This window comes from Cebus imitator, unplaced genomic scaffold (genome assembly GCF_001604975.1).
Source record: "Cebus imitator isolate Cc_AM_T3 unplaced genomic scaffold, Cebus_imitator-1.0 Scaffold27, whole genome shotgun sequence".
NCBI lineage: Eukaryota > Metazoa > Chordata > Mammalia > Primates > Cebidae > Cebus > Cebus imitator.
Genome location: NW_016107342.1, coordinates 3,863,439 through 3,876,165, shown reverse-complemented (window position 1 = coordinate 3,876,165; position 12,727 = coordinate 3,863,439). Strand labels below are relative to the sequence as shown.

The 12,727-nt window shown below is 37.6% G+C and overlaps 1 protein-coding gene across 1 annotated transcript in view; it reads right to left on the bottom strand.

Moving 5' to 3' along the window:
* The window catches only part of NEB (nebulin), a 217,375-nt gene that overhangs the window by 12,071 nt on the left and 192,577 nt on the right, over positions 1-12,727 (bottom strand). The window contains exons 141-146 of the mRNA XM_017523188.2: positions 9,243-9,347; positions 8,200-8,304; positions 7,491-7,583; positions 6,784-6,876; positions 4,708-4,800; positions 4,146-4,238 (exon numbers count right to left, since the gene is read on the bottom strand). Coding sequence (XP_017378677.1) covers positions 4,146-4,238; positions 4,708-4,800; positions 6,784-6,876; positions 7,491-7,583; positions 8,200-8,304; positions 9,243-9,347 — 582 coding nt within the window. The remainder of the gene's footprint in view (positions 1-4,145; positions 4,239-4,707; positions 4,801-6,783; positions 6,877-7,490; positions 7,584-8,199; positions 8,305-9,242; positions 9,348-12,727) is intronic.

Genomic DNA, 12,727 nt, shown 5'->3' with positions numbered 1-12,727 from the left:
AAACCAAGGAAGTTATTTTTGACTTGAAAATGCTATTAATAAATCACATAAGGATATTTGGGTTTTACAAGCATTTTATATATGGAGACATATACACACAAACCTTCTTTTGTTTACTTCAAAAGAAGTCAAAGTATTTAACCTTTAGTTTGGGTAAACATATTGGGAAGAACAATGTTTAAGGCAAAAGGAGAGCAATGATAAGGTGCTAAAAACAAAAAAAAAGAAACTTCAAAATATCTGTACAAATACCAGTAGAGACAGAAGAGGTTAGAATAATAAATGAGCCTGATAGTCAGATCTTTGCAGAATACATTTGTTTTAAGCTTTAGGTTCAGATCAACTTTGCCAAAGCAGGATAAATGTGGATGCTTAGACACTGAGAATGTTATATTTGTAAAAGCCAGGAATATAATAACACTTTTAAAAAAATTAAGTTAAATGATTGTATTAATGTTTTACCAAAATGGAGAAAACTGATTCGTAGGAAACGGCAGCATTAAGTTGGGAAAATGACAGGTCAAATTTTTTATTGGAATGAGTTGATTAGATTTTTAAAATCTAGCCATTAATATTTTTTAAACTTTTAAAAACTAGTTAAAGGAATTTTTCATTTTTAAATACCGAACTAAAGTTTTCTTGATTGTGTTTGACTCTCTCCATCTCTGGAGTGATGGGGATTGGAATCCCTTTTCCAACGTTTTCTTTATACAACACCTGTATGACACAAGAAAGCATCCAGAAGAAACAAGAGCAATCAAAACAGCCCTTTCGTCTACCTTGTGGAGAATCTAGTGTGAAACTACAGACATCAGACAGAAAAGACAAATTCAACAAGTCAACCTCTCTGTTCACGCACAGATCTGGGTGAGAACATGTTTTGTATTTCCTTAGTGAAATATTACTGTATTTGATATTCACCTTTTTACTGTAACTTGAATATAAGTATTTCCTGTGCAAATAATTTTTTGCACAGGAAAAAATTTTGCAAAAAATACAAATAATTTCCTAAGACCATTAAAATAGTCAGTGTACAATAGAAAAATTGTTGAAGTTATATTAGCAAATATTTGTTTTCTTTACAAAAGACATTTGTTTTACAGTAGAAGAAATATTTAACAGGCCAGATCTATGCAATATGGCAATTTGGTCTTTGTCATTAAGTTTGGATTGTAGAGATGGTCAAGTCTAAAAGTCACTATATGGCATTGTCTACTTTCCACAGTATCTAATAGGCTTATCCACCACTGGACAATTTAGCCTAGGTGCAATTCTGTGTAAAAATGGAAATGGTTACTTTAAAAAAAGTCCAGAATCATCAGGATCATTAAGGTTTCAAATAGATACAAAAATAATATACTTATTCTAGTACAAAAGAAAATAATTAGAAAGTAATTTTGAAATTCTTGCAAGCCTTTAAATAAAAGGAATAATAATAATGAACCCACGGGGAAAACAATGAATGTAACATTCCAAAAGACATATTAACTTACATTGAAAATTTAACAAAATTGAAGGATTGTTAGTGAATAGTAATTAAAAACGAAACAGAACAAAAAGACAGTGGGACCAAAGAAAGTTACTGATCTAATTATGTCAAAGAATCAAACTTTTAGAATATATTTAAACTGACAATTAAAAACATTTTGGATTAATTTCTACTCCCTCCCAAAAAAAATCCAACTAAATTTTCCTAATGACATTTGATTCTCCATCATAGGTATAAGTGAACCTAAGATCTTTATATAGAAGTTTCAGAGTTTTGTATTATTTTATAATATACAAATAATTTTTGTCTTAGAGGTTTTCAGCAACAATATTAATAAAAGAGAAAGTAACATTAAATATAAGCTTATGATCTTATTGTATATTTAAAAAAATCAGAAGGACTGGATTTCTATCCATGAAATGGCTAGTTTAGAACAAGTATCAAAATAAGATTTCTTTCTTCCTTTTTTTATTTTTACATTTTGAGACAGGGTCTCACTCCTGTCACACAGGCTGGAGTGCAGTGGCACAATCACAGCTCACTGCAGCCTTGACTTCATGGGGCTCAGACGATCTTCCTACCTCAGCCTCCCGAGTAGCTGGGACTACAGGCATGCACCAACCACCATGCTTGGCTAATTTTTTTTCTATTTATAGTAGAGATGGAATTCACCATGTTGCTTAGGCTGGTCTCAACCTCCTGTGCACCAGCAATCTGCCTGTCTTGGCCTTCCAAAATGCTGAGATGACAGGTGTGAGCCACCACACCTGGCCCAAAATAAGATTTCTTTTGGTTTCAATATTGAGCAATTTTCTTTCTTGGTGCTACTGTTTATCTGAATAGGGTCTATGTTAAGATGATTCCTGTTCCTAAGCAAGAGCCACCATTTCTACATGTGGCTTCAAGTCCAGTATCTTTTCTTGCATCTCTAACCCAGAAACATCAGATAAAAAGAATTCAAAGTAAATAAGACCTTTAGTGTTTGGTTTTTCTTTTCTGGAAATCAATTAACTTCAACAGTCCCAACAGTAACATAAAGGTGAAAAGAGAAGGAAAGAAAAAGTTTTAAGGGACTATTATAGAAATATAAAGTGTTAGAATCAATTGGTGAGTAGGAGATCTGGAAAACAGAAGGATTCAGTTGGTGTGACTTAAAAGATTTTGTTAAATTGATTATTATGAAGGGATGAATAATAAGATGTTCTGTTTTACAGAAATTATTATTTTTTTTAATATGGAGTTAAAGAGCTTTCTCTCAAATACCGAGCTAATGTTTTCTTGATTGAGTTTGACTCGCTCCATCTCAGGAGTGACAGGTAGGGGAGTCCCCTTGCTCAAGTTCTCTTTGTACAATATCTGTGTGCACAAAACCAACAAACAAATCAACCTGGACCCACCTTTTAGGTAGATTTAACCTAAAAAAAAGAGCCTAAAAGTATTTTTGTTGTTTTATGATGAAGTAAAATAGACCTAAATAACATTTAAAAACAGAGTAACTATAGATCCCCTTTGGACACTTAGTCACACACAGGATGTCTGTCTCTAAAAGACATCAGTAAAACACAGCTGCCAGGCTGCCAGCAGGAGTGGCTTGACTTACGTAGGCCTTCTCTCAAAGACAGTTGTATCAAACAGCATTCAAACTAATTGAAATTACTATCCTGAGTTGTTTGTAACATTAAATTAGGGAACCAAAGAAAGAAAGGAGAGAGAAAGGCAGGTTTAGGGGAACAAAATAAAGAATAAATACCAAAAGCTAAATAATATTAGCTTTCAATTATCCTGAAGGTTTTCCAAAGGAAAAATTTTATCTTGCATAGCGTACAAAAAATAGCTGAGACAAGTAAATTATATTTCTGAGTTACTGTGAATTGCTGTGTTGTCTTTGAATGAAAATGTTTAAGAATGACATTCCTTTAAGAAAAGCTGCAAACACAGTGACCTCCAATGAGATTGGAAACTATTCTTCTAAGTGAAGTAACTCAGGAATGGAAAACCATTGTGTGTTCTCACTGATATGTGGGAGCTAAGTTGTGAGGATGCAAAGCTGTTATAAGAATGATACAATGGACTTTGGGGTCTTGGGGGGAAGAGTGGGAGTGGGGTGATAAAATACTACAAGTATGGTGCAGTGTATACTGCACGGGTGATGGGTGCACCAGGATCTCACAAATCACCACTAAAAAACTCATGTAACCAAATACCACCTGTACCCCCAAAACTTATGGAAAAATAATAAACATCTAAACAGAAAAATCTTCAAGAAAAGCAAACACAGAATACATCAAAAAGCCACAATAAATACAAATAAAATTCTAATTATCATTGTCCTTTGAAGGGGCGTTAGGTTTTACTTTTGACTTGTGCCACACCAGTTAGAAACACCTACTGTTATTAAAGGAGGGATCGAGGAAGAAAACATTGAGTATTACAGGTTTTTAAAGAAAGTGATAAATATCTATGTTTTAGAGAAAACACAGTTAAAATTTCACACCAGAACTAAATACTAAATTAGATTTGGGTTGAAAACTGAGGTAATATTTGGTACCATTATTTTCATTATATGAATTTAGTAATTTTAAATTTGTAAGGTGTTATCATTTTAAATAAAATTGAGGATTTTTTTTTTTTTTTTTTTTGGTCCCCTAAGAAATACCGAGCTAAAGTTCTCTTGATTGCGTTTGACTCTCTCCATCTCTGGAGTGATAGGTGTTGGGATTCCTTTCCCCAAATTTTCTTTGTACAAAACCTGTGAGATACAAGAAAGTATCCAGAGGACATTTAAAACAAGCACAGAGAGTAAGGAAGGGAGGAAATTGGGGGAAGGGGTTGTGTGTGAGGAGGCAGTTTTTTAGTAAGTAATATTTAGTAAGGATAATGTTTTTACTTTTTTACTTCACAGTTTATGGGATGAACTCTACAGTGCTAATTCTGGAAATGAAAAAGTACAATGGAAAGCATCAAGTTATAGGATATAACGTTGAGGAATCTTGTTAATTCTACTTACGGTATTTCAGATCTAGTCAAGTCACTGAAAATGTTAAAGCATAATTGGAAATGTGAGTCATTTTATATTAAGATGGCTTTGCTCAGGTAATAATATACATCACACACAGACACACACAGAATTGTTGTTAAGATGTTACTTTTCTTTAAAAAAGGTGGGTTATTGTGGTAAATTTCTTATGGGAAATAGTTTTTTATATATTCGTAAATACCGAGCTAAAGTTCTCTTGATTGCGTCTGACTCTCTCAATCTCTGGAGTCACAGTGGTTGGAATGCCTGTTCCCAAGTTTTCTTTGTACATAACCTGTAGAAAATAATTAGAATACCCGGAAAGGTAAAATGACCATGAATCCTTTAGATAGCAGCTACATGTGGGCTATTTGGGGGAAACTCATAAAAACAATCTAGCTCTCAAATACAACATACAAGGAATAGGGGGGAAATTCCATAAATATTTATGTTCTCTTTTCAAAGGTAGTAAAAACTTTCACTACTTTGAAAAATTGGGCGCTAAATTAGCATTTTCTATAACCACTTGGTATATACCTAAAATGCATTAAATAATTAATAATAAATTTACCAATGGGAAAAATCCAGCCATTTTAGCATTGGTGCCTTGAATATAGGAGGCCTGCAATAGACTTGTGCTTAATGAATAGATTGCTTGGTTTAAAATTTTCAAATCATAGGATACGCTATTCCTTCAGGCTTATTGAGAATTTTCTGTTTGTTTTGTATATTCTAATGAATGTTCCTACCTGGCTCCTAATCTATAGGATCCTAGTCCCTGGATATGAGGAGGTTTAATCAGTTTATTTTTCAGGAGGAGCATCTTTACCTGAAATTTTTATTGCTGATGGCTGGATGAAGTAAACTAGTGTTTTCTGAATTGGGAGAAGTCCAATTTTTTGGTAGTAGTATCGAAGGACTATGCATTTTAATGAAAATGATAAGGAACTTCCACTTTCCAAGCTTATTGCCTCCTCCTTAAGTTTTCGGCCTAAAGGACTGAATGGGTTCTTTTAAATGGATAGATTCCCTGCTGTATTAGTGCATGGGATGGGGAGCAACATAACCAGATTTTAATTCTTAAAAGTCAGTGACAAGCTAGGGGTGATAGTTTTGTTTTGCAAGGAAAGCTTTAGAAACCTCTGAACATCTACCTTCTTGGTAACAAAGTTGCATTTCTTTATTCTTTACCCAACAAAGCAACAGAATTGATAATGGACAACAGCACAAAACAAAATTAAAAGCAAGAAGTTGTAATGCAAAGTGACAAAGGAGCCTGGGCTAACTTTCTCATATTACAGGACACAAAACTCTAAATGAAATTTGGACCACAAGGGAGCCAGAGTATAAGCAGGGAATGAGATCTTAATAATATGAACAACCTGCAAGAGAAATGTCAAGTATCTCTTAAAATCAAGAGTTCAGTCCTCCAGTGACCAGGGGAATCCGAAGACTAAGGTCCTCACCTTTTATTGGCCACAAACTATTTCCCAGACTTCATAGTCTCTTGCTAGTAGCCAACACCTGCCTAGAATCTGTGATGGGAAAACGGGGTGGGGTCTAGAGCCAGAGTTTGACAAAAGCTCAGGAGAAACGTGCTGCTACTTCAGATGTAGGGGGCACCCGACCCTCAATAAACTGTACACAGGTGCCTGAAATTCCCATGAGAGCACAGGCTTAATATATAATATACCACTGTAGGTAGATCACAGCCTGTACCACTGCATTTACAAGATGAAGACAGCAGAGAATACAGGATAAGAAACCTTGAAATTGGGAAGGGAGAAGAGACTTCACAAGTCTGCCTAGGGTCTTTTTTCTACACAGGGGAATCCTATCATTCATATGATATGTCATACATAACACACACACACACACACAGCCGTTTTTTATATACACATAAAACCAAAGTATGCTATACTACTTATATGTATATGCTTTGGTTAAATTACTTGAGATCGTCCCAATAACCTTATTACTACCATCAAAACATTTTACTTTGGAAACAAATGGCATGAAAATTAAGAAGCCAAGTCCATGAGCTTCAAGTAAGTGACAGGTGGGGAAAAAAAGCCAAGTCCCTTCTCCTTTATTATGAGAAGAGAGGTTTCTTACTACTTTTGCAACTGGTAGCGACCCCATCAAGTCAAAGGGAGGGTTCACAACATTCCCCAAGGCATGGAAACCCTTGGTAGGAAGCAGAAGGGATGAGAGAAAGCAGGATAGCAATTGGAAGATGGCCAGTCACACAAATGCAAGCTGAGAGTATGGCCACTACCGAGCTAATGTGCTTCTGCGTCTCCTTCACACGTTTCACTTCAGGCAGGTCAGGGATTGGAGTTCCTTGTCCTATTGTTTCCTTATACTTCACCTGCAGATTTTAAAATGGGAAAAGAAAGGTATTATATGACGTGCTGGACAGTTACTCTTACCAACATGTACATATGTTTGATTAGTAGTCCCCAAATTTAAAAAAATCACAATTTAAAAAACACAAGCTTTATACTTAGAGTGAAAGGGACCTCATTCTAATATTGGGTAAGAGGAGAACAATTCCAAGGACAGGGACACTTTGTCTCTCTCTTGTCTCTTTGGGGCAGAGGTGGGGGCCCCTATATAGACTGCAGCCCTTTCCTGTATACTCCAATGTGTTTATGCCCAACAGGTCATTTGACTAGCACAAATAGATTCACATACATGTATCCAGGAAGGTTGGTTCTTTGACTGTACCGGATTCTACCTTCTCACAAGCCTCTCTGTTTTTCATATCTAATCTCTCCCTCATGAAAACCACCAAAGCACTGCACTGAATATGAGATGACTCTAGCCACTGGCGCACACTGTGTGTTGGTGGTGGCACACAAGCACCTATTTTAGCAATATAAGCTGTTTCTAGTGACAAAGGCTTTGAGTACAACTCAGGGGTCACTGTAAATTATCAAAGGGAGGCAAAAAATGTGGGAAGTGCATCCACTGTGTCTTTACCGAGCTAATATGGTCCTGTGTTTGTTTCACTCTCATCATCTCAGGTGTCTTTCCAATTGCCGTTCCTGGTGAGACATCCTCTTTATATAAAACCTGGGCATTCAGAATCATGACAGTGTTACAAAGAAGAAAGGAAAACCCAGCAGTTTCTGGAGAAAGACTAGGACACACGACTTCTGTGAAAACAAGACACTAGATGATGATCCCAGGCAAGTGCCAGAGCATCACACCTGACATTTCCACATCAGTATCAGTGACTCATACCAGATACGCAACATGCATCACCTTCCAGATCTTAAGATTTAAGATTATGGTACCATACTAACACAGATGAGAAAAGCCAGGAAATGCTAACAACAACAACAAACACAAAATCCATTAAAGAACTGCAAAGTCAGTCAGTTATTTGGGGGAAGGATAAAATAAATCACAATGTCAAAAAGAAATCCATCTTCTTGGAGCAAGACAACACACGGTTACTGCTCTGGGATTAAAAAATTTAAAAAGTTACTTTGTTAGCAGATTTAAAGTTATTTCACATGGTCTTTGGAGAGATGAATTGGAGCAAAGTATGGGGAATTTTAACAAATCACTGCTGGTATTCCTGAAGAGGTTAGATGTTAATTGTCAGTGTAAGGCTAGTATACTTTTAAAGAGGAGAGTGAAATTACTAGGTTAGCATTCAATGGAAAGTAAATAGTAACTATACCGAGCTGAAATTCTTTTGATTTTCTTTTACACGCAGTATTTCTGGCGTGTCTTGAACAACTGTAATTTTTCCTTTACTGTTTTTAAGGTCACACTGGTATTGGAGCTATGAAGAAAGAGTAAACATCTTGTTAAGATTTCAACATTGTTTTATTTTCTTTATTTGTTCTATATTGTGTAAAGGAAAATAAAATCCTGTATCTTTAAAAAAAAAACTCTATGCCACAATAATCATGCTCTGGTAACCTAAGGGAAATTATTTCATAAGAGTTTTGTGGAAAAACTAATTTTAAAAAACATATAAAGCTAGGGGTTTGTTTTTAAGTATCTCTTGCTTAGATTTAACTTTGAAAAAGATAAATGTCACCACTAATAGAAAGCGATGATAGTTCACGTTCAGTAAAGGAAGCCACTGACAGGGTTTAGGATACACCACCCCAAAATATGGCACCTTGTCATTTCAAACAACAGCAGAAGCAGGAGGGTCTCTGGCCTTCTCTCACCGTTTTTTCCTAAAGCAGATAATAATTCTCTGACCTTCCTCTAAAGCAGGCGATAAGCCTCTCCTTCCCGAAGGGTCCTTCATAGACCCAGAGGAAGGAGCCAAAGACACAGAGACACTAGAAGAATCTGAACAAACAGGCCTTGCTAAACTCCCTGTTTATTACCATTGGATCATACCCTCTCTGTCCAATCACTCTGCATCTCTGTCCATAAAAATACAAGCATTTCCCTGTTTCTTTGGGTCGTCATTTCTGAAGGTTTTATTAAATAAATTGTATGTGTTTATCTTGTTAATCTCTCTTTTGTTACAGGGGTTTTACACCTGTTACACCACCAAGGAAGTAACAGATGAGTCTTTCATGCTGTGATTTGGGATTAATACAAAAGGTGAGCCCAGAGATGAATCGAACACACATTTCCTGGGGCAGGATGGGAGTTGTAGAGAGCTGCACAAAGCCCCACTGCAGGCCTGGGGCATCCAGAGGCATCCTCCTCAGCAGGGGGCCTGTGGGCTGTGCCTTACATTTAATACAAACTTACAAGGCTGAAGTTCTTTTGGTTCTCCCGGACTCTCTGCATCTCTGGGGTATCCAAAACGGTCTCATAATATGACATGGACTTCTCAGCATCTTCCTTGTACTTTTTCTGGGAACAGATTCCAAGAAATAAGGAGGGTAAACACCACAGGGATATAGGCCAATGGGACCTAAAATAGCCCTTCCAGCTCAGTAGAGGGAAAGTCCTTTGTATTTTCTTAACTGTGCAAGGATGTTAGGGCATTGCAAGGCAGAACCCTTTCAGTCAAAGAGCACCACACTTTTTCTTTCCAGGAAAGCTGAGCCCAGACATTGAATAGGACCTACTGTCATGGCAAAGCTGGCAGAGGGGGGACCTTCCTGGCTGGTCCACAGGAGGGTAGTCACAGCCAGCAAGGCCTGGAAAGGGAGATGGGGATGCCTCCAGTGGCAGTAGTCATCGCTGATCTGGATGAAGCTATGTAGTCAGACTACTCAACAGGCAGACAGAGAGAAGCTGGAGGGTTAAGAGCCAAAGACATGACCTCTAGAAAGTCTTAGCTGGTGACAAGGAGATGTTCTGTAAGCCGTGAGCAGGTGCAGTCACGGCTCCCCTGCAGAACTGAGCAGGCAAACAGGCCCAGAGGCATTTCCAGAATATGGCTCTGATGCTGCAGAAAGTAGCTGACAGGACTGGCAGCTCTACTAAACAGACACACCTGTAGCACCACTGAGGCCTGCTGACTGGCCAAGAACTGCTCAGAGCCAGACATCACTATCCCTCGGGCTCCCCTGTCTTGCCCCAGCCTTTGGCTGGAGAGACATGTCCATAGGCGCCGCTCTTCCAGACACCAGTAGGCAGTCAATCCCACCACCAAACTGTCTTTATTCTCTGCCGCAGAACACTTATTCTGCCTTTAGAGCCTTACTTTTCTTTCATCGCTTGTCACTATGTTCTTTTACTTTTCTCTTTAGCTTAACTTAGCTCCAGTTTCTCCTACTTTTCAGGGACGTTTGGGTTTATAGGGATGAGGGTTGAGGAAAGAGACTAGCCATTATTATAATGGAGATGAAACTATTCAATCTCTATTTACATTGTTAATATAGGAATTACATTTATAAGTATTGAAATTTTTAATCTTCCCAAAGACAACAAAGAAGCAGTTTCAGCCAATGAGAGATTTAGGCCTAGATTTTGTTCATCTAAATGGAATCAAATTAAAGCCAAGATTTTTCTGGAAGGAAATGGTAGTTCACAAGAAACATGTTTTGGTCATGAAAAAGTCACCTGGATGATGCTTCTTAGCTATGTAGAGGTAAGGAAAACAGTTCTCATTGTCCTGGGAAAAGAATAGAAACAATCTTCCTTTTCTTCTGTTTTTATTTTTTTTCGAGATTGAGCAAAAGCTGCCTGAACTGGTTTACCGAGCTGGTGCTAAACCCTGAGAGGGGTGATCAGATTTGGACATGGATTTGGACATATTCTGGGAGAAAAGGACCCGAACTCCCTGCTGTTCCCAGACCAAATTGAGGGTTGAGCTATTTCTCATGGCCCAATGATGAGATGCAGATGAACTGGGGATGAAGTTTTTGTTTTTGGTTTTTTTTTTTTTTTTTTTTTGGGATGGAGTGTCGCTCTGTCACCAGGCCGAAGTGCAGTGGTGTGATCTCGGCTCACCGCAACCTCCGCCTCCCGGGTTCAAGTGATTTTCCTGCCTCAGATTCCTAAGTAGCTGGGATTACACGCATACACCACCACGCCCAGCTAATTTTTGTATTTTTAGTAGAGACAGGGTTTCACCATGTTGGCCAGGATGGTCTGGATCTCCTGACCTTGTGATCTGCCTGCCTTGGCCTCCCAAAGTGCTGGGATTACAGGCATGAGCCACCATGCTCAGCGGAGAGTTTTTATTTCTGTAACCAGTTACAGGGAGAAGGCTGGGAAAGTGTCCGCAGACCAACTCAAAATTATAAAGCTTTTCAGAGCTTATATACCTTTTAAGCTATGTGTTTATGCATAAACATTCATCTAAAGACATAAGTGATTAACAATTTATTACGTCTGAATTCTGAAGGCCTTCCCTTGGAACCTTAGTAAATTTATTTAATTTAAATGGGTTCAGATGCTGGGGTGATTACCCTTAAGTTGTATCCTGCTAAATCAGGGAGGTTTGAGGAGTTTCTTCAGACCCCCAATAAACTTGTTTGTGGAGGCCTGGGGAGTTTTTTTAGACCCACAATAAAACTTGTTTAATTCTAAATGGGTCCTGTTAAGAATTCCTTCGTTATTTTGTTATGCTTTAAGGCCCAGGAAAGGTCTAGGCGAAACTTTTGGTGGGCTTCCCTTACATCCCAGCCTTCGTATAAAGGGCACTGGCTTTTAATATTTAATTTAACCACTCAGGTAGTACTGAAGCAGTTGTTAGTGAGACCTGGCCTGCCACACTGGCATTAAGGAGTACTCAGTACAGCAGTCCCCACTTATCTGAGGTTTCACTTTCCACAGTTTCAGTGAACTATAGTCAACCTCAGTCAAAAATGGGTGAGTACATTATAATAAAATGTTTTGAGGGAGACCACATTCATGTAACTACATAACTTTTATTACAGTATCTGTTGTTCTATTTTATTAATCTCTTACTGTGCTAATTTATGAATTAAACTTTATCATAGGTATATATGTATAGGATAAAAGAGTATATATAGGGTTGAGTATCGTCTGTGGTTTCAGGCATCCACTAGGGGTCCTGGAACATATGCCCCTCAGATAAGGGGAGACTACTGTATAGTATCCTAAATTTGTGAGTCAGCTCACATTTCTTGCATTAACCCCCAAGTATGAGATTTAGAGTTATAAATACAGATTTTCCATTGGAAATTGAGAAGCAAGTTTGTGAAAACACAAGCACCATCTAACCAATATTTACCATTCTCCTATAAATACTGATCTGAATTGGGGAGGAAGTAACTTGCCTGGCTATATTTTAGGCCTTGAGGAACCAGCCAAAGAGAGCCACAGTAGAGCAGAATAAGTGACTTGATCCCACACTAGGTTACAGACCCACATACTGAAGCTTTTGTTAAAGATCAGCCATATCAAAAGCAGAAGGCAAAAGGCTTGTGAGCCTCTCATAACCCAAAGAATGTTGGCCTCCCTGGCTCCCTCAGTGAACACAACATGGTAATTTGGAGCTCATATAATTTTGGTAATGTTTTAAAAGCTAATTATTCTTCCCCATCCCTACCCTTCAAAGAAACATTTCTCCCATTTGAATATACCTGTTTCCTAATCAAGCCATTCTCTAGTGATAACTATATTTTTCATGTGTAATTTTATAACATACAACTATGTATTGCTAATAATGGTTGAAATCACTGATTCCTTAACCTGATTGGTCATTAAGAGATGATCTGTAAAAATTAAAAACAAAAATAGATTTCCAGAGCCTAACACAGATTTACTAGCATCAAAATTCGAGTTGGACCAGGGAATCTACATCCCAAGGTGTC